General features: G+C 35.2%; 1 protein-coding gene across 16 annotated transcripts in view; it reads left to right on the top strand.

The window, feature by feature from the left end:
- Positions 1 to 22712, top strand: part of PDE3B (phosphodiesterase 3B) — a 214154-nt gene that overhangs the window by 150669 nt on the left and 40773 nt on the right. For all 16 annotated transcript variants that reach the window (XM_054242129.2, XM_078340611.1, XM_078340613.1 and 13 more), the window contains exons 5-7: positions 6962 to 7068; positions 21403 to 21613; positions 22345 to 22418. In XM_054242129.2, coding sequence (XP_054098104.1) covers positions 6962 to 7068; positions 21403 to 21613; positions 22345 to 22418 — 392 coding nt within the window. The remainder of the gene's footprint in view (positions 1 to 6961; positions 7069 to 21402; positions 21614 to 22344; positions 22419 to 22712) is intronic.

Below are 22712 nucleotides of genomic sequence, written 5' to 3' on the forward strand. Positions count from 1 at the left end.
TATGAAGAGTACAGTACAGGAAAATGAGCATTACTCCAAAATTTGCTATGGCCTGAACCTCATAGTCTTTTTTCTTTTTCTTTTTCTTTTTCTTTTTGTAAAGGAAGTAGGATATAGGGAAATGAATGATGTCAGGAACAGAAAATGTAACAGTAATTCATAACTATAGGTAGCATTATTTTGAGAATATTGTTGGGTTTTAAAAGGAATAATAAAAATGTTTTATATTTTAACCTTTCATACTCATGTAACAGCAATGTATTTGCAGTTAAAGAAACATTTGATACATTGAGTTAATGTCATTTTTATCCTGCTGCCTCAGACAATTGATGTAAAATAGAAACATAGTCTGGAGAAAACTAATCTTTAACTCTGAAAAGTGTTTATTACATAAAACTAAATGTAGGCAGATTCTATATAATGTCTTAACTCTTATTAAAATAAAATTATATGCCTCATAAAAGATTTAGAAATTTGGAGAATAAAGTAATTGGTGGTATTACAGACATCTATTTTAAAGAGATCAGGCTAGAGATTTTTTTTCTAGTTTGTAGAAGCTGGAGCCTCTTGGTAATTAGTGTCTACCTGTACTTTGCACATAGGTGAGTTATGATGGGAATACATGAAACATTTACAACCATTATTCCTTTTCAAATTCAAGTCTCTGGATCAGTGCTGTCCAATAGAAATTTTTGCAATGATGGAAATAGTATGTATCTGCACTGTGCAATATGGTACTCCGTAGCTAAATGTGGCTGTTAATCATTTGAAATGTGTCTAGTATGACTAAGGAATTGAATTTTAAATGTGACTTAATTTTTATTAATTTAATTCAGATATAAAGAGCCATATATGACTGTTTTGTAGAGATATGTGACATCCATATTAGTGCAGCTCTAGATCTTTAAAGCATAGTGATGTTTTATTCAGGAACCTTCAGACTTTAGTAGGACAAAACTAAGACTTACGACTCAGGAATCATCTTGACTTTAATTATTCGAGTACTCTAGAATCGAGATCTCGTATTTTTGATTTTGAGTCTTGAGCTTTGGATACTGATCACAGTTTGCCTGACTGATTTTAACATGCTTCCAGTGTTGAACCACTTATTTCCTGAACCTATGCCTGTAACCAGATTTCTCATCACTCCAGCTGCTTTTTCATCTGTTACTATTGTTCTGAACTTATTTCTTGGCACAATGTTGCCATCCTCTAGTGGAGTGGTTGCTTACAAAAGTGATTTACCTAGAGACCTTGGTGTTATCTTTGCATCCTGTTACCTTATTCTACAGATAACAGTTATCAGATATCGTTCTACATTATATTTTACTCTCATTCCTTCTTCTCCTTTATCACTTTTCCTATACTGTTTTATGCTTCTATTACTACTTACTTGGGCTATTGAATTAGCCTCTTAATTCCAGTTTCCAGTATCCTTCTTGACTTGTTTCGCCTTCCACCTCCCACTAGAAATCTTCCTTAAATAAAACTGTGATTACAGTTGTCCCTGGGTCTCCTTAGGGGATTGGTTCCAGGCCTTTCCCCTTCCCATACAAAAATCCATGGATGCTTGAGTCCTTTATATAAAATGGTGTAGTATTTGAATATACTCTCTACCCATCCTTTCATATACTTTAAATCACTGCTAGATTACTTATAATACCTAATGTAATGTCAATGCTATGTAAAGAGTTGTTATACTGTATTTTTTTATTTGTATTAGTTTTTATTATTGTGGTTTTTTTTTTCCCCTGAATATTTTTGATTTGGGGTTGGTTAAATCTGTAGATATAGAAACCTCACATACCGAAATCTGAATTCATGTGGTTTTTCTAGTCATTGCATTTTTTGGACTCTTTAGTAAGTGCTTATAGAATAATGCCCAAATTCCTAGTGTAGAATGTGAAACCCAATTATTACCTCATGACAAAGCTGCAACCCTTACTTGAAAAAAGTAAATGAACTAACATAGATGAGCAGTCTTTCAAATAATGAGAATAGAAAAATGATATGGAAAACTTTCTAAGTAAAAATAATAGGTATGTAACTTGTTTAAGATTCTTCCTTGATGTTTTCTGAATAATTTTGTTCTTTAACTTAATTTGAAAATAAAGCTAAATTATGTTTTAAAATAATTAAAATACAAACAGTGAAATATAAATAAGGTATTTGGATAAAAAATGATACCCTATTTGTGTAAAGAATAATATAGAATTTAATTTTGCTTTTATTCATGCTTTGCCTAGAGAAAAAAAAGGGAAGTATTATAATCCTGGGGCTATGATAAAAATAATCAGAAGGGGAAAAAAAAACCCCAGGAAAGAAAAGTTAGTCCCTCACTGAACAGCTACCCTATTCCTATTGTTAAGCGTTTATTATTGTTCATCTCTTAGAGGACCTGAGATTTCACTGATTAAGGAGGCCATTCCTTTACAATGCCAAAATATGTTTCCAACATCACCTTCCTCTGTTCTTCTGAAATTCTAGTTAAGCTGAACTTAAGCTGATCTTCTCTCTCTCCATCTGTGCACTCCTTTAATTTAAAAAGCAATTTAGCTGGAATAGATCTCAACTTCACTTCTGTATATTCTTAGTTGGGCTCAGAAATCACCTTATAAGAATAACACCTGGAAGTCTTTCTCCCTTATCCAAGGAGAAGTACTCTTTTTTTACCTCTGAATTTCCCTAACACCTTTTTTTATGGCACTTTTCACATTCTAATTTGTGTCAGCCTTACTACTCCTCTAAATCCTGTTTGATTTCTGCAAAGAGTTTGAGATTGCATTAAAATGGATCTTTGAAGATAAATGGCTGCTTAACAAGTATCCTGCAGAGGTATGGTATTCATTTGGGATTATGACCCTTAATCTTGCCTTTTACAGTTTTAGATCTGGGATGAGATTTCTCTGGTCAGAAAGTTCCAGGAAAGGTAGTTTTCTGAATTTGCTGATGATTGAATTACCCGTCTCTGAATTCTAGTTTTAGTTCAGACTGAATATCTCTTATCTGAAAGGCTTGGGGCCAGAAGTGTTTCAGATTTCAGATTTTGGAATATTTGCCTATGCCTAATGTGATATCTTGGGGTTGGAACCCAGTATTTATTTATATTTCATATACACATAGCCTGAAGTTAATTTTATATAATATTTTAAATAATTTTTTTGCATGAAACAAAGTTTTGACTGCATTTTAACTGTGACCCATCTCATGTGGTCAGGTGTGGAATTTTCCATTTGCAGAGTCATATCTGTACTCAAGAAATTTTGGATTTTGGAGCATTTTGGATTTGGGATGCTCAACCTGTACTTAGAGTTAAAAGAAGACTGAATTGCTATTTTTGAACTGGGTGATGGGACCTAGCCTTCTCTGAGGGCAGCAGCATATATTCAGAGCTTACAGGTCACTCCTTTTGAACTGGGTTTCCCTGGGGAAAAAAATAGGCAAGTTGTGTTCAATTACCCTGTGGACTATCAATTGTAGTTACCTGCTACACTAAAGAGACTTGCTTGTAAACCCGTGAGTCATCATTTATCTTCACCACCGCTGTGTAATCAAATCTAATAACTTGCCTGGCAATAGTATGTCTCCTAAATTCTGTGCCTTATACTTATCAGACACTTACACCAAGGTTATATTAGCAAGCTTAGACCCTATTTGAATCCCAGCAATTCAAGAGGGCTAATTATTGTGTCATTCTACTCAGCTTCTTAAGACAATGACTGTAAATTTAGGATATCTACAATTATCAAGTTTATATAACTGCACTTGAAAAACTGAGTTGGTACAGACCTTGTTAAGGTGATTTGTATTGACTATCTAGATATCAGCTCTTAAAATATAGCTCAGCTCACTGACCGTTACTTTTGACATCTCTTGTAATCGTTCATTTGCCTTTGACAACTCATTCCCAAGTGAGTAAAAAAAGAAAAACAAACTCAATTTCTTCCACCATACTCTGACAGCACACTTCTGATACCAGATGTGTGGGGATTTCCTTGCAAGGAAGCAAGCAAGCAAGCAAACAAACAAACAAGCAATTCTATAGTAGACATTAAGCTAGGTGTCCTATAATTCAATGATTTCTTTTTCTCTTTCCTTTCTCCCTTCCCTTCCTCCCCTCTCTTTCTTTCTTTCTTTCCTTCTTCTTTCTTTCTTTCTTTCTTTCTTTCTTTCTTTCTTTCTTTCTCTCTCTCTCTCTCTCTCTCTCTCTCTCGCTCTCTCTCTCTCTCTCTCTCTCGCTCTCTCTCTCTCTTCCTTTCTTCTTTTTTTTTTTTGTGACTGATCCTCACTCTGTTGTCCAGGCTGGAATGCAGTGGCATGATCTCAGCTCACTGTAACCTCTACCTTTTGGGTTCAAGTGATTCTCCTTCCTCAGCCTCCGAGTAACTGGGATTACAAGCACATGCCCACACATAGCTAATTTTTGTATTTTCAGTAGAGATGGCGTTTTGCTGCATTGGCCAGGTTGGTCTTGAACTCCTGACCTCAGGTGATCTGCCTGCCTCGGCCTCCCAAAGTGCTGAGATTACAGGTATGAGCCACTGTGCCCAGCCTAATTCAATTATTTCTGACACCATCTACCTGGAGATAGCAGCAGATCACACTGGTTAAGGATTCAGTCCCATAAAACTGATGCCCACTCCTGATGCCAATATCAAGCCTCAGGTTATTTTTTTGCCTGTGCTTCTGACCAACCATCTGTAAATCAGGGTTCCCACAGCCCCTTCCCTGGGTTCAGGTAATTTGCTAGAGCAGCTCACAGAACTCAGGGAAGCATGTTTACTGGATTATTACAAAGAATACTTTAAAGAATTCAAATAAACAGTCAGATGAGGAGATAAAATGGACAGGCCTGAGTACAGGAGCTTCTGCCCCTTTGGATTTGGGGGCATGCCACCCTCCTGGCTTGTGGACATATTCTTGTTCACCTTCCTGGAAGCCCCCACATGGTTGGCTATTCACAAGTTCTTCAGACCCAGTCCTTTTTGATTTTTTTATAGGAGCTTCATTTTATAGGCATGACTGATTGAATCATTGGCCATTGGTGAGCAATTTAAGCTTTAGTCCCTCTCCTCACCCTGGAGGTTGGGGAGTGAGGCTGAAAGCCCCCATCCTCTAATCCTATCTTGGTTTTTCCGATGACTGGCCTCCATCCTGAAGCTACCCAGGAGCAGCAGTCTCAGTCAACTCATTGGCATACAAAAAGACACTTTGGAGATCCTCAGGATTTTAGGAGTTGTATGCCAGGAAACAGGCATACAACTAAAACCAAATATATATTTCACAATATCACACCAAGTCTGACTTTAATAACTTTCCTAACAACTATTAATAGTCATGGAACTACTAGCCTGTTTATCTTCTGCTTTCTACAGTTTTGATTTATGTAATTTCATCGAGGTGTGTATTTATATGGTGCTGGGGCAAGACATGATGGGATTCTTGAACTAATATGAGAACCTGTCATTTGACCTGTAACTCTTAATTCTAAATAGCTAAATTAATGTATGCTATATTGAAATTGTTGAAAGATCCTGGATAAAGGTAGAATACAATAGAGTAGTGGTGTGGTGTTATTCTGAAAGGAGAAATCTCTCTTTGACTTGCATATTAATTAGGGAGTGGACTTTGGTAGAACATACAGATTTTTCTATTTGAATGTTGCCCTGGGTGGTATGTTACTCTTTTTTTCCAGTATTTGCCACTCCACATGTAGGCATTTGCCAGTGTGAAATAATCAAAAGGATAAGAATCCAGCTTAAGAGAGTTTATTCAAACACAAAGCTGAGGATGACCATCCAGGAAAACACAAACTCCAAAGAAATAGGGTCAGTGCTTCAAAGTTGAAAAGTTAAGATATTTGTATAGGCAGAAAACAGACATTTAGCAGAATAACATTTTCCACACAAAGTTGGTTTATGAGTTATAGCAGTTTGATTAGTTACAGCTTATTTGCTTTCTTTTTCTAATTTAAAAGAATATATTTAACATTCCATCTTAGAAAACAGGTCTTTGTATAGGAGAAGAAAGAGAGAAGTTAATTTATAATGAAGATAAACAGTAAAGAGGGAAGGAGTCTTCTCTGGCACCTTTTAGTTTTTTGCAGCATTTAGCAAAGCAATGTAAGTAAGGAAAAAAAGGCTAATTTGTAATCAGGGAAACCAAGTTTATATCTGCCTAGGTTACAGCCGCCTGTTAGTGACTGAGGTCCCATAATCACATACCTTTAAGGCTCAAAATAAAAGTTCCAAAAGTTTGGTTTTGAATTACATATTGTCACACAGAGATAATATGAAGAATGAGCATTGTCACGGAGATGAGTTCATTGGGTGCTATTATGTGCTTACTGCTTGTTTTTTGCCTACGCTAATAATAGTTGTCAAAACCTGTGAGGTTAGGGAACAGAAAAATTTTAAAACTATACTTTAGTCCAGTAGTTCTCAGTGAGGTCACTATATCAGAAACTCCGTCTTATAAGAACTTATTAGAAGTGCAGATTATCTGTCCCCACCCCAGACTTAGTGAATCAGAAACCAGCATGAGACCAGCAGCCTATGTTTGAAGAAGTCTTCAAAGTAATTCTGATAACCTGCTTTAGTTCGGGGATCAGCAGTCTACAGCCTATGGACCTAATTTGGTCTATAACTTGTTTTTTGTAAGTAAAATTTTATTGAAACAAAACCATACCTATTTGTTTATTTCGTTTATGGATTCTTTTGTGCTACAGCGGCAGAGTTGAGTAATTGCAACAGAGAACTTATAGCCAAAAGTATAAGTTCTTTTTACCATCTGGTTCTTTACAGAAAAAGTTTGCTGACTCCTGCTTTAGGCCTTAGGCACTAGAGGCCCAAATTCTGAATGTATGAGAATATATTCGCTAATTAAATTGAAGACCATGAAGAAAAATGATGAAATTTTTCATGGCTTTAAAAAATTTTAACCTGTTATTTTTCCCTTTTAGTCAAGGATGCAATTTAAACGGGCCTTTTAATTCAAATCGACTGCCTATCCCGAAACAAAGGTCATCTTCTATATCACTGACTCACCATTTAGGTCTGCGAAGAGCTGGTAAGAAATCATTCTTTATGACTCAAATACGGGGTTTCTCAAAGTATATGGCAGTATAAACACTTTTCATTACACATTTATAGCTAGTTTTGAATACAATTTCATGTGTTGTGAGTTAACATGACTAAGCAGTTTGGGTTGGCTGCTAATTGACTGTTAATTCTTTCAGTAAGCAGTTTTAGAACATCTCTGTACCAAGTGCTTTGCTAAGCAGTAGGGATTCAGAGATAAAATATAGAACTATTTAACCTGAATGGTTGCAGACCCAGGACAAGGGAAAATCTTCAAGAAAGAGTATTTCTTTTGTAGAATGGTAATTATGGAGAAAAAAAAATTAGTACTAGAACAGAAAAAGCCATGACTTCATCTTGGAAAAAAAATTCTAATAGGAATTTTCTTTATATTAAAAGATTATAGAATGCTTAAAATCTTGGACAAAAGATATTTTAACAAATATAACATAGGAATAGCAAAGCAATACAGATATTCTGCTTTTAAATTACATTATGGCTGATATGACATAGGTACAATTTCGTGATTGGGATATACAATTACAAAATTCTTTTATACACAATAAACTATAAAGCATGTGAAGGTCAGAAAATATTGTCAATAATCAAGCAGGCATTAGAAAAAAGATCTACATATGATGTTGTTTTATTTTACAGTTTTTACAATATCAATGATGTTTTAAAGGAAATAGAAGGAATAATGGCCAAAATGAATGGATACTTTGAATAGAGAACTAGAACACTGGTAAAGAAATGGACAGTCTAGAACTAAGAAATGTGCTTGATTAAATTAAAAGCTTATTCAATGGTTTAAGAATAGATTGGTCACAACAGAATATAAAAGTAGTAAAGTTGAGGTCAGGGAAATAGAAAATATCCAAACTGAAGCACAGAGAAGGAAAAATACATAAATAACAGAACAAAGTTTAAGAGAACATATGGGACACAGAAGTTCTAAAATATGTGTGACTGAAGTCCCAGAAGGAAAGCAGAGAAACAAAAGGACAGAATAATTTACCAAAACTAATAAAAGAAAGCAAACAGCAAATTCATAAAGTGCAGTGAGCCCCAAGCAGGATAAATACTAGAAAATCACAACTACATATATGAGTCAAGGCTCTAAATTATAAAGAAAAAAGTTTCAAAAACAACCAAATAAAGATAGATTATTTTTCTGGGAACAACAATAATACTGACAGCGACTTGTTATCAGCATCTGTGAACTTCAAAAACACTGGAATGGCATATTTTAAAAAGTGTCAAAAGAATAAAACTTGCCAACATAGCATTCTTTATCCAGTGAAGAAATATCCTTGAAAAATTAAATTGAAATAAAAATTTTTCTTTTAGTATCCTCACTGCCCCACCCCCAACAGTAACTGTGGTGATAGGTATGTTAATTAATTTGATTGTGGTAATCATTTCACAGTAAATATGTAAATCAAGTCGTCATGTTGTACACCTTGAACACAGGCAGTTTTTGTCAATTATACTTCAGTAAATCCGGAAAAGAATCTTTTACTAAATCAGATGAGAAGCTAGAAAAAAAATACATTTTTTTTCAAACAAACAAAAGCTGAGAGAATTTGTAGGTGGCAGACCTGTGCTGCTAAGATTCCGTAGAGGAAGTTTCTTAGGAAGGAGGAAAATTATCCAGATTGAAGCATGGAACTGCAAGAACAAACAAAAAGCACTGACTGGTAAGGCTGAATTGATGGGTGAAGATTAAAAAATATTGATGGGCAAACACAATAATAACTTTCTTATAGCATTTATAAAATACATAGTCAGATAAATGATAACAATAGCATAAAGGGTAGGGAAGGGGTAAATGAACTTAAATTTGTTGTAATGTACTAGTGATGCTAGAAAAATAGCAAAAAGTTCTAATTTAAGAGAAACTAATATTCAAAGATGAACATCGTAATATCCAGGGGCCAATTTAAAGACCAATAGAAAACTATATAACTAAAAAGCTAATAGGGAGGTAAAATGGCATGATTTAAAAAAAACTCATATGTTGCAAAAGAATCTGAGAAAAGAAAAGCAAAGACAGAAGAAATGCATAAAAAATAAATAGCAGCATGGTGGATTTTAAACACACTTTTTTACATTAAATATACATCTTGGGGATAGAAGGAGGGATCTGACTAGAGTTGTCAGTATATTACCTGAAATGTCAAGTTTTCAACAAAAATTGGACTTTACACTCCAATTAAAACACAAAGATTAGGCCAGGCACTGTGACTCAAACCTGTAATCCCAGCACTTTGGGAGCCTGAGGTGGGCAGGATAACCTGATGTCAGGAGTTCAAGACCAGCTGGCCAACATGGTAAACCCCATCTCTACAAAATACATAATACAAATTCAAAAATTAACAGGATGTGGTGGTGGACACCTGTAATCCCAGCTACTTGGGAGGCTGAGGCATGAGAATCTCTTGAACCCAAGAGGTGGATAATGTGGTGAACCAAGAGGATGCCACTGCACTCCAGCCTGGGCAACAGAGCAAGACTCCATCTCAAAAACAAAGTAATCTGACTGCTCAGTGGTTGATGTCCAAATTATACTGATCCCCCAGGGATGACATTTAGGAAACCATGTTTAAAATACAATTAAAAACACAAGAGAAAAAGCTAGTAGAGAACTAGGTAATTACACATTGCAGGAGAAACAGAATCTGTACAATTAGTGACTTAGGAAAGTCACTAAGCAAAGAATCAGAAAGAAGAAAACAAACACAAAACCAGCAACATAATAAACCTTTGGTGTTGGAGGGATCTGATATCCAAACTGTTACAGTATTTTATTTAAAATATCAAATTTTCAACATAAATTTGAAACATGCAAAGATACAAGAAATTTTTGACATGTACACAAGGAAAAGGTAACCAACAGAAATTATCCCTGAACTGGATTGGATTTTGGACTTAGTATAAAACAAAATTATAGCACTGTTTTAATAATTATGAAGTAATTGCTATTTTTATTTAATATTGGATTAGAGGTTCTAGTCAGAGCAATTAGGTAAGAAGGAATAAAAGGCAAAAGTAAAACTGTATTTGCAGATGTCATGAGGTTGTATATAGAAAATCCTAGGAAATTCATTAAAACCTATTATAATCAATAAATAAGTTTATCAATGTGGCAGGATATACAAAAATCAATTTTATTTCTATACACTAACATTAAGGAATCAAAAACTGAAGTTACAAAAAGATTTCCATTTATAGTTAGCATTAAAAAAATCTTGGAACTGGAAGCATTCCCTTTGAAATCCGGCACTAGACAAGGATGCCCTCTCTCACCACTCCTATTCAATATAGTACTGGAAGTTCTAGCCAGAGCAATCAGGCAAGAAAAAGAAATAAAGAGTATTCAAATAGGAAACGTGGAAGCCAAATTGTCTCTATTTACAGACGACATGATAGTATACCTAGAAGACCCCATCACCTCAGCCCAAAAACTCCTGAAACTGATAAGCAACTTCAGCAAAGTCTCAGGATATAAAATCAATGTGCAAAAATCACAAGCATTCGTCTACACCAATAACAGACTTAAAGAAAGCCAAATCAAGAACGAACTGCCATTCACAATTGCTACAAAAACAATAAAATACCTTGGAATACAACTCACAAGGAACGTAAGGGACCTCTTCAAGGAGAACTACAAACCACTGCTCAACAAAATCAGAGAGGACACAAACAGATGGAGAAACATTCCATGTTCATGGTTAGGAAGAATTAATATCGTGAAAATGGCTATACTGCCCAAAGTAATTTACAGAATCAACGCTATCCCCATCAAGCTACCATTGACTTTCTTCACAGAGCTGGAAAAAACCACCATGAACTTCATATGGAACCAAAAGAGAGCCCGCATAGCCAAATCAATTGTAAGCAAAAAGAACACAGCGGGGGGCATCACACTACCGGATTTCAAACTATACTACAAGGCTACAGTAATCAAAACAGCATGGTACTGGTACCAAAACAGAGATATAGACCAATGGAACAGAACAGAGGCACCGGAGGCAACACAACATATCTACAACTATACAATCTTTGATAAACCTGACAAAAACAAGCAATGGGGAAAGGATTCCCTATTTAACAAATGGTGTTGGGAAAACTGGCTAGCCATGTGCAGAAAGCAGAAACTGGACCCCTTCCTGACACCTTCCACTAAAATTAACTCCAGATGGATTAAAGACTTAAACATAATACCTGGCACCATAAAAACCCTAGAAGGAAACTAGGCAAAACTATCCAGGACATAGGAGTAGGCAAGGACTTCATGAATAAAACACCAAAAGCATTGGCAACAAAAGCCAAAGTAGACAAATGGGACCTAATGAAACTCCATAGCTTCTGCACGGCAAAAGAAACAGTCACTAGAGTGAATCGGCAACCAACAGAATGGGAAAAAATTTTTGCAGTTTACCCATCTGACAAAGGGCTGATATCCAGAATTTACAAAGAACTCAAACAGATTTACAGGAAAAAAACAAACAAGCCCATTCAAAAGTGGGCAAAGGATATGAACAGACACTTTACGAAAGAAGACATATATGAGGCCAACAATCATATGAAAAAATGCTCATCGTCACTGGTCATCAGAGAGATGCAAATCAAAACCACATTGAGATACCATCTCACGCTAGTTAGAATGGCGATCATTAAAAAATCTGGAGACAACAGATGCTGGAGACGATGTGGAGAAAAAGGAACACTTTTACACTGTTGGTGGGAGTGTAAATTAGTCCAACCATTGTGGAAGATGGGGTGGCGATTCCTCAAGGCCTTAGAAATAGAAATTCCATTTGACCCAGCAATCCCATTACTGGGTATATATCCAAAGGACTATAAATCGTTCTACTATAAGGACACATGCACACGAATGTTCATTGCAGCACTGTTTACAATAGCAAAGACCTGGAATCAACCCACATGGCCACTGATGATAGACTGGATTGGGAAAATGTGGCACATATACACCATGAAATATTATGCAGCAATCAGAAATGATGAGTTCGTGTCGTTTGTAGGGACATGGATGAATCTGGAGAACATCATTCTCAGCAAACTGACACAAGAACAGAAAATGAAACACCGCATATTCTCACTCATAGGCGGGTGATGAAAAGCTAGAACACATGGACACAGAGAGGGGAGTACTAAACACTGGGATCTATTGGGGGGAAAAGGGGAGGGCCAGTGGGAGGGGGAGATGGGGAGGGATAGCCTGGGGAGAAATACCAAATGTGGGTGAAGGGGAGAAAGCAAACAAAACACACTGCCATGTGTGTACCTATGCAACTGTATTGCATGCTCTGCACATGTACCCCAAAACCTAAAATGCAATAAAAAATAAAAATTAAAATTAAAAAAAAAGAAAAACAATCTAACCCCCCCCAAAAAATCTTGGAAATAAATTTAGCAAAATAATACAAGACCGTTGGAATGAAAACTATAAAATATTGTTGAAATTAAAGAAGACCTAAAATATTGGAAGACATTCCATGTTTAAGGATCAGTAGACATAATATTATTAAGATAGCAACATTCTTTAAGTTGAACTAGATTCAATACAATCCTTATCGAAATTTCAACTTTGCCAGAATTGACAGTCTGATCCTAAGATTCATAAAGAAATGCAAGAGTCCCAGAATAGCCAAAACAGATATTTAATAAAAAGGAAGAAAAATTATGAGGACTCCCTCTTTCAAATTTTGAAACTTGCTACCAAGCTACAGTAACTAAGACAGCATGGTACTGGCATAAAGATATTTCTATTCAATTAAATAGAATTCAGGTTTTAGAAATAAACCTTGACATTTATGATCAAATGATTTTCAACAAGGATACCAAGATAATTCATTGAGGAATGAATCGTATTTTCAATAAATGGTGCTGGGAAAAGTGGATATGTACATTTAAAATAATTGGTTTGGAATCCTACCTGTCACTATACTCAAAAATTAACTTGTAATGCATCATAGACTCAAATGTAAACATTAAAACCATAAGAGATAACACGTGTTGGCAAGAGTGTGGAGAAAAGGGAAGGAAACATAAATTGTTGCAGCCATTATGGAATACAGTATGGAGATTTCTCAAAAAATTACAGATAGAACTGCCATATGACCCAGCAATTTCTCTTCTGTATATATACCCAAAGGAAATGAAATCAGCACCTTGTAGAGATATCTGCTTTCCCATGTTCATTCACAGTAGCCAAGGTTTGGAAACAACCTAACTGTTAATCGATAGTGAGTGGAGCAAATATGATAAATATATACAATAGAATATTATTTAGCTTTAACAAGGAAGGATATCCTGTCATTTGCGACAACATGGATGAACCTCGAAAACATTATGCTAAGTGAAATAAGTCAGACACAGAAAGAAAAATACTAGTTGGGAGCTCACTTATATGTGGAATCTACAAAAGAAAGTCAGATTCATAGGAAAAGAGTAAAATGGTGGTTATCAGGGGCTCGGTGGGGTAGTAGAAATGAGGAAATAAAAGTCAAAGGGTACAAAGTTGTAGATATATGGGATGAAGAAATCTAGAGGTCTAAAGCACAGCATGAGAACTATAGTCAATAATATTGTAATGTATACTAGAAATTTTGCTAAGAGAATAGATTTTAGGTGCTCTTACTACACATACATACACAAAAGATATCTGTGAGATGATGGATATGTTCATGGGCTTGACTGTAGTTACCATTTCAACTGCGTATGTGTATATCAAAACATCATGTTCTATGCCTTAAACATGTACAATACAAAGAATCAAGAATAAAATTACACATTATGAAAAAGGCTTCCATTATACCCTTTGTACTAGAAACATGAACTGGAAGCCAAATAAAATAAAAAGGATTCCATGGGGAATAAAAGTGAAAACCATAAAACTTACAGAAGAAAACTTTGGAGAAAATATTTGTGACTTTGGGTTTTGAATAAGGCATTTTTAAATATGATACCAAATGCATGGTCCTTAACTGAAAAATATTGATATATCAGAATTCATCAAAATTGAAAACATTTGTACTTTAAGAATTTTTTTTTTTTGAGACAGAGTCTCACTCTGTCGCCAGGCACCAGGCTGGAGTGCAGTGGTGCGATCTCGACTCACTGCAACCTCCCCCTCCCAGGTTCAAGCAATTCTCCTGCCTCAGCCTCCCAAGTAGCTGGGACTACAGACGTGCACCACAACACCCAGCTAATGTTTGTATTTTTAGTAGAGATGGGGTTTCGCCATGTTGGCCAAGATGGTCTCGATCTCTTGACCTCATGATCTGCCCGCCTTGGTCTCCCAAAGTGCTGGGATTATAGGTGTGAGCTACCATGCCTGGCCTAACATTTGTACTTTAATAGACACCATCAAGAAAATGAAAAGACACAGGTTAAGAGAAAATGTTGGCAAATCATGTCTGACAACAGACTTGTATCCAGAATATGTAAATAACTCTGAGAACTCAAAAAGAAAAGTGGCCTGATTAAAACAGAAGATCTCTGCCTGGACAACACAGCAAGACTCTGTCTCTATAAAAACAAAAATAATAATAAATTAACCGGGCATAGTGGTATGACCTGTGGTGGTACCAGCTGCTCAGGAGATTGAGGTAGGAGGATCACTTGAGCCCAGGAAGTATAGGCTACAGTGAACTATGAGGAATGCCACAGCCAAATTGTCTTCCAAAGTGGCTATATCATTTTACTTACCCATCAGCAATGTATAGTGTTTCAATTTCTGAATATTTTGTTCAGAAGTTCATGCTGAAATCTAATCCCCAATGAAACAGTATTAAGAAATGGGGCATTTTAGAGATGACTAGGCCATGAGATTGGAGCTTTATGAATGAGATTAGTGTTCTTATAAAAGAGGCCTGAGGGAGCTAGCCATCCCCTTTAGCCATGTGAGGACACAGTGAAAAGGTCCCATCTGTGAGGTGGAAACAGTCTAGGTTATACGGCTAGACCACTGTGTCAAAATATATATATATAAATAATAATGAAAGAAAAGAAAATAGAAGGTCTGAATAAATGTTTCTCCAAAGAACACATACAAATGGCCCATAACCACATGAAAAGATGGTCAGGATCATTAATATTTGGGAAAATATGAATCAAATCCACAGGGAGCTACTGTTTTATACACACTAGGATATCTGTAATTATAAAGATAGACAGTAACATATTTTGATAAAAAAAATTCAGAAGTTGGGTCACTGTACATTGCTGATGGGAAAGTAAAATGATACAGCCACTTTGGAAGACAATTTGGCAGTTTCTTAAATTTTAAACATGAAGTTACCATATGACCCAGAAATTCTGCTCTTTGGTATACCCAAAAGAAGTGAAACTGTAGATACACACAAAAACTTGTACATAGATGTGTATAGAAGCATTATTCATTATAGTCAAAAAGTAGAAACAACCTAAATGGCTATCAATGAATGGTAAAACAAAATGTGGCTTATCCATACAGTAGAATTTTTTTTTGTCACAAAAATAAAATGGAAAAGTACTACATGCTACACTATGAATGAACCTTGAAAACATTATACTAAGAGAAATAAGGCAGTCACAAAAGACTACAAATTGTGCAAATCTACTCATATAAAATGTCTAAAATGGACAGATCTATAGAGATAGAAAGCATTGTTAGTGGTTGCTATGGTTTTAATGTTTGTGTACCTCAAAAATTCACATGTTGAAAAGATGGGGCCTTTTAGAGGTGACTAGGTCATGAGGTTGGAGTCTTTATGAATGAGATTAGTGCCCTTATAAAAGAGGCCCGAGGGAGCTAGCTATCCTCTTCAGCCATGTGAGGGAGGACACAGTGAAAGGTAGCATCTGTGAGGCAGAAACTGAACCCTCACCAGACATCAAATCTACTGGCAGTTTGGTGTTGGACTTCCCAGTCTCCAAAACTGTGAGCACCCAATTTTTGTTGTTTACAAATTACCCAGTCTAAAGTATTTTTTTATAGCAGCTTGAATGAACTAAGACAGTGGTTGCCTGTAACTATGGGTAGGAGGGACAGGAATAGGGAATGACTGCTAATGGATATAGGGTTTCTTTCTGAGTTTATGGAAGTATTCCAGAATTAGATAGTGGTGATAGTTGCACAACTCTGTAAATTTCTAAAATTCACTGAATTGTACAATTTAAAAAAGTAAATTTTGTGGCATGTGAATGATATCTTTAAAGGCTGTTTAAAAAGCACATAAGCATTTTCTCTCACCACAGTGGAATTAGATTTAAAAACATCTGTCAGTAGATCTTCAGAAAATCCTCAAATTATAAATAACCTATGGGTCAAAGAAGGAAAAACAATGAAAAATTGAAAATATTTTGAGCTGAATAATAATGAAAATAGGACTTATTAAAATGTGGGAAGAAAGTAAAGTAGTGCTTTGACTTGGGAAATTTATAGCAAAAAGGAGAAAAATTTAAAATCAGTTAAGCTTACATTTTAAGAATCTACAAGTTTAACAGTAAAGCAAACCAAAAGAAAGAAAAAGACATGACACTGATACAAAAAGATAACACTTACAGAAAAATGACAGAAAATCTGAAGAGTCATATATCTGCTAAAGAAATTAAACGTAGTTAAAAACCTTCCTATGACTTTACTGGTAAATTCTTCCCAATATTTAATGAAAATGTTGTTATGAAAGATTATATCTAGTGCCTTAGTTTTCTATAGTTACTTGCTGTAAACTGAATATTAATATCCCCTCACTTGCACCCCAATTCATATGTTGAAACCTAATCTTCAGTGTGATAGTATTTGGAGCTAGGGCCTTTGGAAGGTGATTATGTCATGTGAGTGGACTCTTCGTGAATGGAATGAGTGCCTTATAAAAGATACCTCAAAGAGCTCCCTAATCCCTTCCACCATGTGAGGATATGAGAAGATGGTCATCAGTGAACCAGGAAGTGGGCCATCATCAGACACTACATCTGCCAGTGCCTTGATCTTGGACTTCTTAGCCTCCAGAACTGTGAGACATAAATTTCTCTTATTTATAAAATACCTCATTTGTGGTATTCTGTTACAGCAATCTGAATGGACTGAGACATTATCAAATTACCACAAATTTAGTGACTTAAATAACACAAATTTATTCTTACAATTCTGGGGGTCAGAAGTCTAAAATTGTTCTCATTGGGTCCAAAGCAAGGTGTCAGCAGGGCTGTATTCTTTCTGCAGGCTTCAGGGAATAATCCATTTTCTTTTCATTTTCCAATTTCTAGAGGACTTACTAGAGCTTGCCTGCCTGAATTCCTAGCCCATGGCCCCATTACTCCATCTTCATTGCCAGCAATGTCAGTCTGAATCCTTATGCTGCCATCTCTCTGGCTCTTTTATGTCTGCTTCTCTTTTACTTAGGCAGAGGATTCAGCTATGTGTGACTCTTGTAATGACAAGGACTCTTGCCATTAAATTGAGCACAACTGGATAATCCGGGATAATCTCCCCATCTCAAGGTTAGCTGATTAGCAACCTTAAGTCCATTTGCAATTTAAATATCCCTTTGCCATGTAATCTAACATATAGATTCTGTGGTCAGGATGTGGACATCTTTGGCAGTGATTATTCTGCCTAACACAGCCAATCTTATATAACTCTTTCACTGACAAGGGTAAGAGAAAACCATTTTTTATGAGGCCAGCATATCTCTAATATCGAAACCTGAAAGGGATATTACAAAAAAACTAGAGGGCAACATCTCTGGTGAATATAGATACAAAAATCCTGAACAAAGTTACAAATATAATTGAGTAATATATTAAAATAATACCATAATGTTCATGTTAGGAAGTATTATTACAGGAATGTAAAGTCTGTTTAATCTTTGAAAATTCACTGCATTAGTAGAATAAAAAAAATAATCATATGGTCATCTTAATTGGTACAGAGAAAGCTTTTCATGTATGTTCATTTGATAAACTTGGTCATTACTCATAAAAATTTTTAAGCAAATTGGGAATAGAGGGAACATATTTAATCTGATAAAGTCTCTACCAAAAATATTTTTTAAACATAATATATAATGATGAAATATTGGAACATTTTCCTCCTGACTTTGGAAACAAGATAAAGATGTTCACTGTAAACACTTTTCTCCAACATTTTCCTCGAATTTCTAGACAATCAGTGAAGACAAGATTAAAAAAGGAATAAATACTGGAAAGAAAGATATAAACGCTTTCCTTTATTTGCAGATTACCTTTTTATATTCATGGAAACTCTAGAAGGATCTCAAAATATAGTAATAGAATTACTAATAGTAATTAGAATAAGTAAACTTTGCAAGATTTTAATTGTACAGAAAAATTCATTGCATTACCCTGTACTGTCAGAAAATAGTTGAAAATGAAATTTTAAAACATCATTTACTACAGCTTCAAAAGCTATCAATTACCTACCTAGAGATAAATTTAATTAAAAATGTGCAGTGCTGCTACACTCTATGACTTTAGAGTAGGGACAAATTTCTGTAACAAGACATGAAAATACCATATGGGATTAGATGAATAAATTTGACTACTTGAAAATTAATAACCTCTTTATCAAAAAAAGTCATATAAAGGCTGGGCATGGTGGCTCACACCTGTTATCCCAGCACTTTGGGAGACCGAAGTGAGCAGATTATTTGAGGTCAGGAGTTCGAGACCAGCCTGGCTGATATGGTGAAACCTGGTCTCTGCTAAAAATAGAAAAGTTAATTGGGTATAGTGGTGGGTGCCTGTAATCCCAGCTATTTGGGAAGCTGAGGCAGGAGAACCTGGGAGACGGAGGCTGCAGTGAGCCAAGGTCATGCCAGTGGACTTTAGCCTGGGCGACAGGGTGAGACTGTCAAAAAAAAAAAAAGAAGTCATATAAAAAGAATTCAAAATAGTAATAACATCTGAAACAGAACTAGAATTCAGCTGTATAAAGAACTTCATCAGTGGAAGAATTATGGACAACTATTCATTTTCTGTTGCTGTATATCACATTACAACAAATGGAGCAATTTTTTATGCAGTAGTCCACACACAGCTGAGTCCTCTGCTTAAGGTGTCATCAATCTCAAAACAAGATGTTGATTCTATTTTGTTTTCATCTGGAGAATCAACTGGTAATGAATCAGCTACCAAACTCAGGTTGTCCTCAGAATTTATTTCCTTTGGTTGTAGATTCCTGATGGCTCTGGCTTCTTGATGGCTATTGGCTGGAGGCCACTCTCAGTTCCTAGAGGCTGCTCATAGTTTTTTGTCACATGGTCTTCGTCAATATGGCTGCTTAATTCATGGAGCTAGCAAGGAGAATCTGCAGAGTGAGTTTGCTAGCAAAATGGAATCCATAATGTAACACAATTGTAGGGGTCACATCCTGTCATCTTTCTGTTGATAAGAAGAGAGTCATAGGTGTTTTCTACACAAAGACACAAACACCAGGTGGGGGAAGGGTTAATGGGACTACCTTAGAGTGTGTCCATCATCGCAAGCCAATAGAAAAATGAGCAAAAGACTTGAACAAGCATTTCACGGAAAAAAACCTATACAAATGGCATATAAACATGAAATGTGCTAAACCTTATTAGTAATGAGGAAATAGTGCTCTTCTATTTACCATCAGATTGGCAAAAGATAAAGAACATTATATTTACACACACACACCCACACACACAGCGAGAGAGAGAGAGAGAGAGAGAGAGAGAGAGTTTGTTTAAAGGGATTGGTTCACACAATTATGAGTGCTTGCAAGGCAGGCAAGTAGGAAATTTTCAGGACAGGCTGGCAGGCTGGAAATTCCAGCAGAGGTTAATGTTGCAGTCTTGAACCTGAAGGCAGTTTGGAAACAAAATTTTTTCCCCTTTGTGAGACATCAATCTTTTCTCTTAAAGCCCTAAGCTAATTGGACAAGGCCCACCCATGTTATGGAAGTTAATCTGCTTTACTCAAAGTTTATTGATTTAAATATTAATTACATCTAAAAAATATCTTCACAACAACATCCAGACTAGTGTTTGGACAAACAGCTGGGCACCATAACCAAGTTGACACCATTGCACACATCTATCAACGTTTACCCCTATGCCTGAAAATACTGTAGCTCCTTAATGACTGTTACTTGTTTTCATTTCTAAATCACACTTTACGTGGGTCTTTATTTTCAAATAAGGTTATAAATCTACCTGCCTCTTTCCAGGTATACCCACACTGCTTTAGTTTGAGGCACTCAGCAAAGGTTTCTGGAATAAATAAACAGAATTAGAGATTCATCTCATGTTACTGAAGCACTATGTTTTTTTTCCTTATTAAGCATTTAGCATTTGTTTGTATTCTTCACTATTCTCTATCTTCATTGAGTTGTGGGGATGGTATCATTTTCTCCATTGTGAAGTTCAATACATTTTCCAGCATATAGTAAACTCTAAATATTTGTTGAATGAATGAATCAGGTGGAAATATTTTCATGTAATTTTTAAAGGGATCTGACATTGCGTTAGCATATGATATTATATTCTCAACTTGCTTAATGCTATTAAGAATTTTAGTTCTTTGGCCAGATGCAGTGGCTTAAGCCTGTAATCCCAGTATTTTGGGAGGCTGAGGCAGGAGCATTGCTTCAGCCCAGAGGTTTGAGACTAGCCTGGGAAACATCATGAAACCCTGTCTCTACAAAAAATACAAAAATTAGCCAGGTGTGGTGGCTTGTGCCTGTAGTCTCCAAGGCCACAGGATCAATTGAGCCCAGGAGGTTGAGACTACAGTGAGCCATGATCGTGCCACTCTACTCGGGGAATGGAATGAGAACCCATCTCACACACAAAAAAGATAATTTTAGTTTTTCAATAAAATCGAATTTTATTGAATTGAAAATAATTCAATAAAATTTGGTAGAGATGCTTTGCTCATGTGAGTAATCAATCTGATAGGGATACATAAGGTAAAAGTTAAAGACCAATAAGAATTAGAAAAATTTATGCCATACCATATGTCATACTGTTTGTCTACATTTATAATAGGTAAATGTGAACACTATGTTACCTATTATAAATGTAGATATTTACCCAACAAGGGATGTTTACTCAACAGCCACTGATCATGACAAATATGGCAAATACTGCTTAAGTTTCCAGAATGTCTTGAGGCCCCATGTAGGAATTTATTTTATCATTTAATTGTAAATTAATGTAAAAAAGCTTTCTTTAAATAAGGAAAAAAATTAATAAAAACACAAATAAATATAACGAGCACATACACATAAATATATTCTTATTTATTGCCTTTCTTTTAATTTTTTAAGGTATTTTGTCCAGTCTGAGTCCTGTGAATTCTCCCAACCATGGAACAGTGTCTGCTGGCTCTCTAACTAATCGATCACATATAGAATTTCCTGATACTGCTGATTTTCTTAATAAGCCAAGCATTATTTTACAGAGATCTCTAGGCAATGTACCCAATACACCAGATTTTTTCCAGCAGCTTAGAAATTCTGATAGCAATCTGTGTAACAGGTAAGTTTCCCAACTGTTTATTATTTCTGTTTCAAAATTTCAATTACAGTTAAGCCCTCAACATTTTGGATAGGTTGTTGGAAACTCTAACTTTAAGCTTAATGACCAGATTTTTTTTTGGTGTTACAATGAAATGACATTATTTGAAGATGTGCTGTAAGTTGTTTCACTTAAAGTGTCAGTTTTCAAAAACTTATCGATGATATTAAGTGAGGACTTTCCTGTATTGAATAATTATTACCAGCTTTCTCATTCTATGTTATAACTAGATGATGGATTCAGCCTCTATTCTGTTATTTATCTAGTAGTTTTTATTCTAAATAAATCTTTTCTCATTTTAGTGGTATTAATTTTTTTAATTAAATAGTTTTCATCTGAGATAAAATATAGTGGTATTCTACCCATCCTAAGATCTTAGTAAATATTAATTTAGTATACACTACCTAGTACCTATTCATAGTACCCAGTCATATGGCGTTTGATCTTATTTGTGCTTTACTAATAGTAAGGGTTTACCTCATACCCAAAGTTCACTTTCAAAAATATATTGTTTCCTTCAAAGACACACAGACACTTTTCTAGTTTAAAGACTTAAGTTTATAAAGAGATTGGAATGTTAGGATGTGTTGCAGTTGAGACCTTGGTTAAAATTAAACAGATTTTCTAATTGTGTTTAGGTAAAAAACGTTTACCTCATTTACTGTATATATATATCTATTTTATTCTATAAGCTGTGGACATCAAATACTGAAATACGTTTCAACATCTGAATCAGATGGTACAGATTGCTGCTGTGGAAAATCAGGTGAGATTACAAAAGTTATATGAACTTGAGTTTAAGAGAAATTTCTTATAATGATTTTTAGAATGGGCAAATGAATGAGTTTAACTTCAGTTTATCCATCTTTAAAATGAAGATTATTATTTTTTAAACACTTCAAGAGAATTTATTAAGAACAAACTATAAATAATAGATGGTGAAAGTAATTCGATCAATAAAAATGTGCTGCACCAATGAATGTAGTCTTCTTAGGTTATGGCTATTGTTTATAAATAGTGAAATTATTTATATTAACATTGAAATTTGTACTGTACAATC

Source organism: Callithrix jacchus, chromosome 10, assembly GCF_049354715.1.
Source record: "Callithrix jacchus isolate 240 chromosome 10, calJac240_pri, whole genome shotgun sequence".
NCBI lineage: Eukaryota > Metazoa > Chordata > Mammalia > Primates > Cebidae > Callithrix > Callithrix jacchus.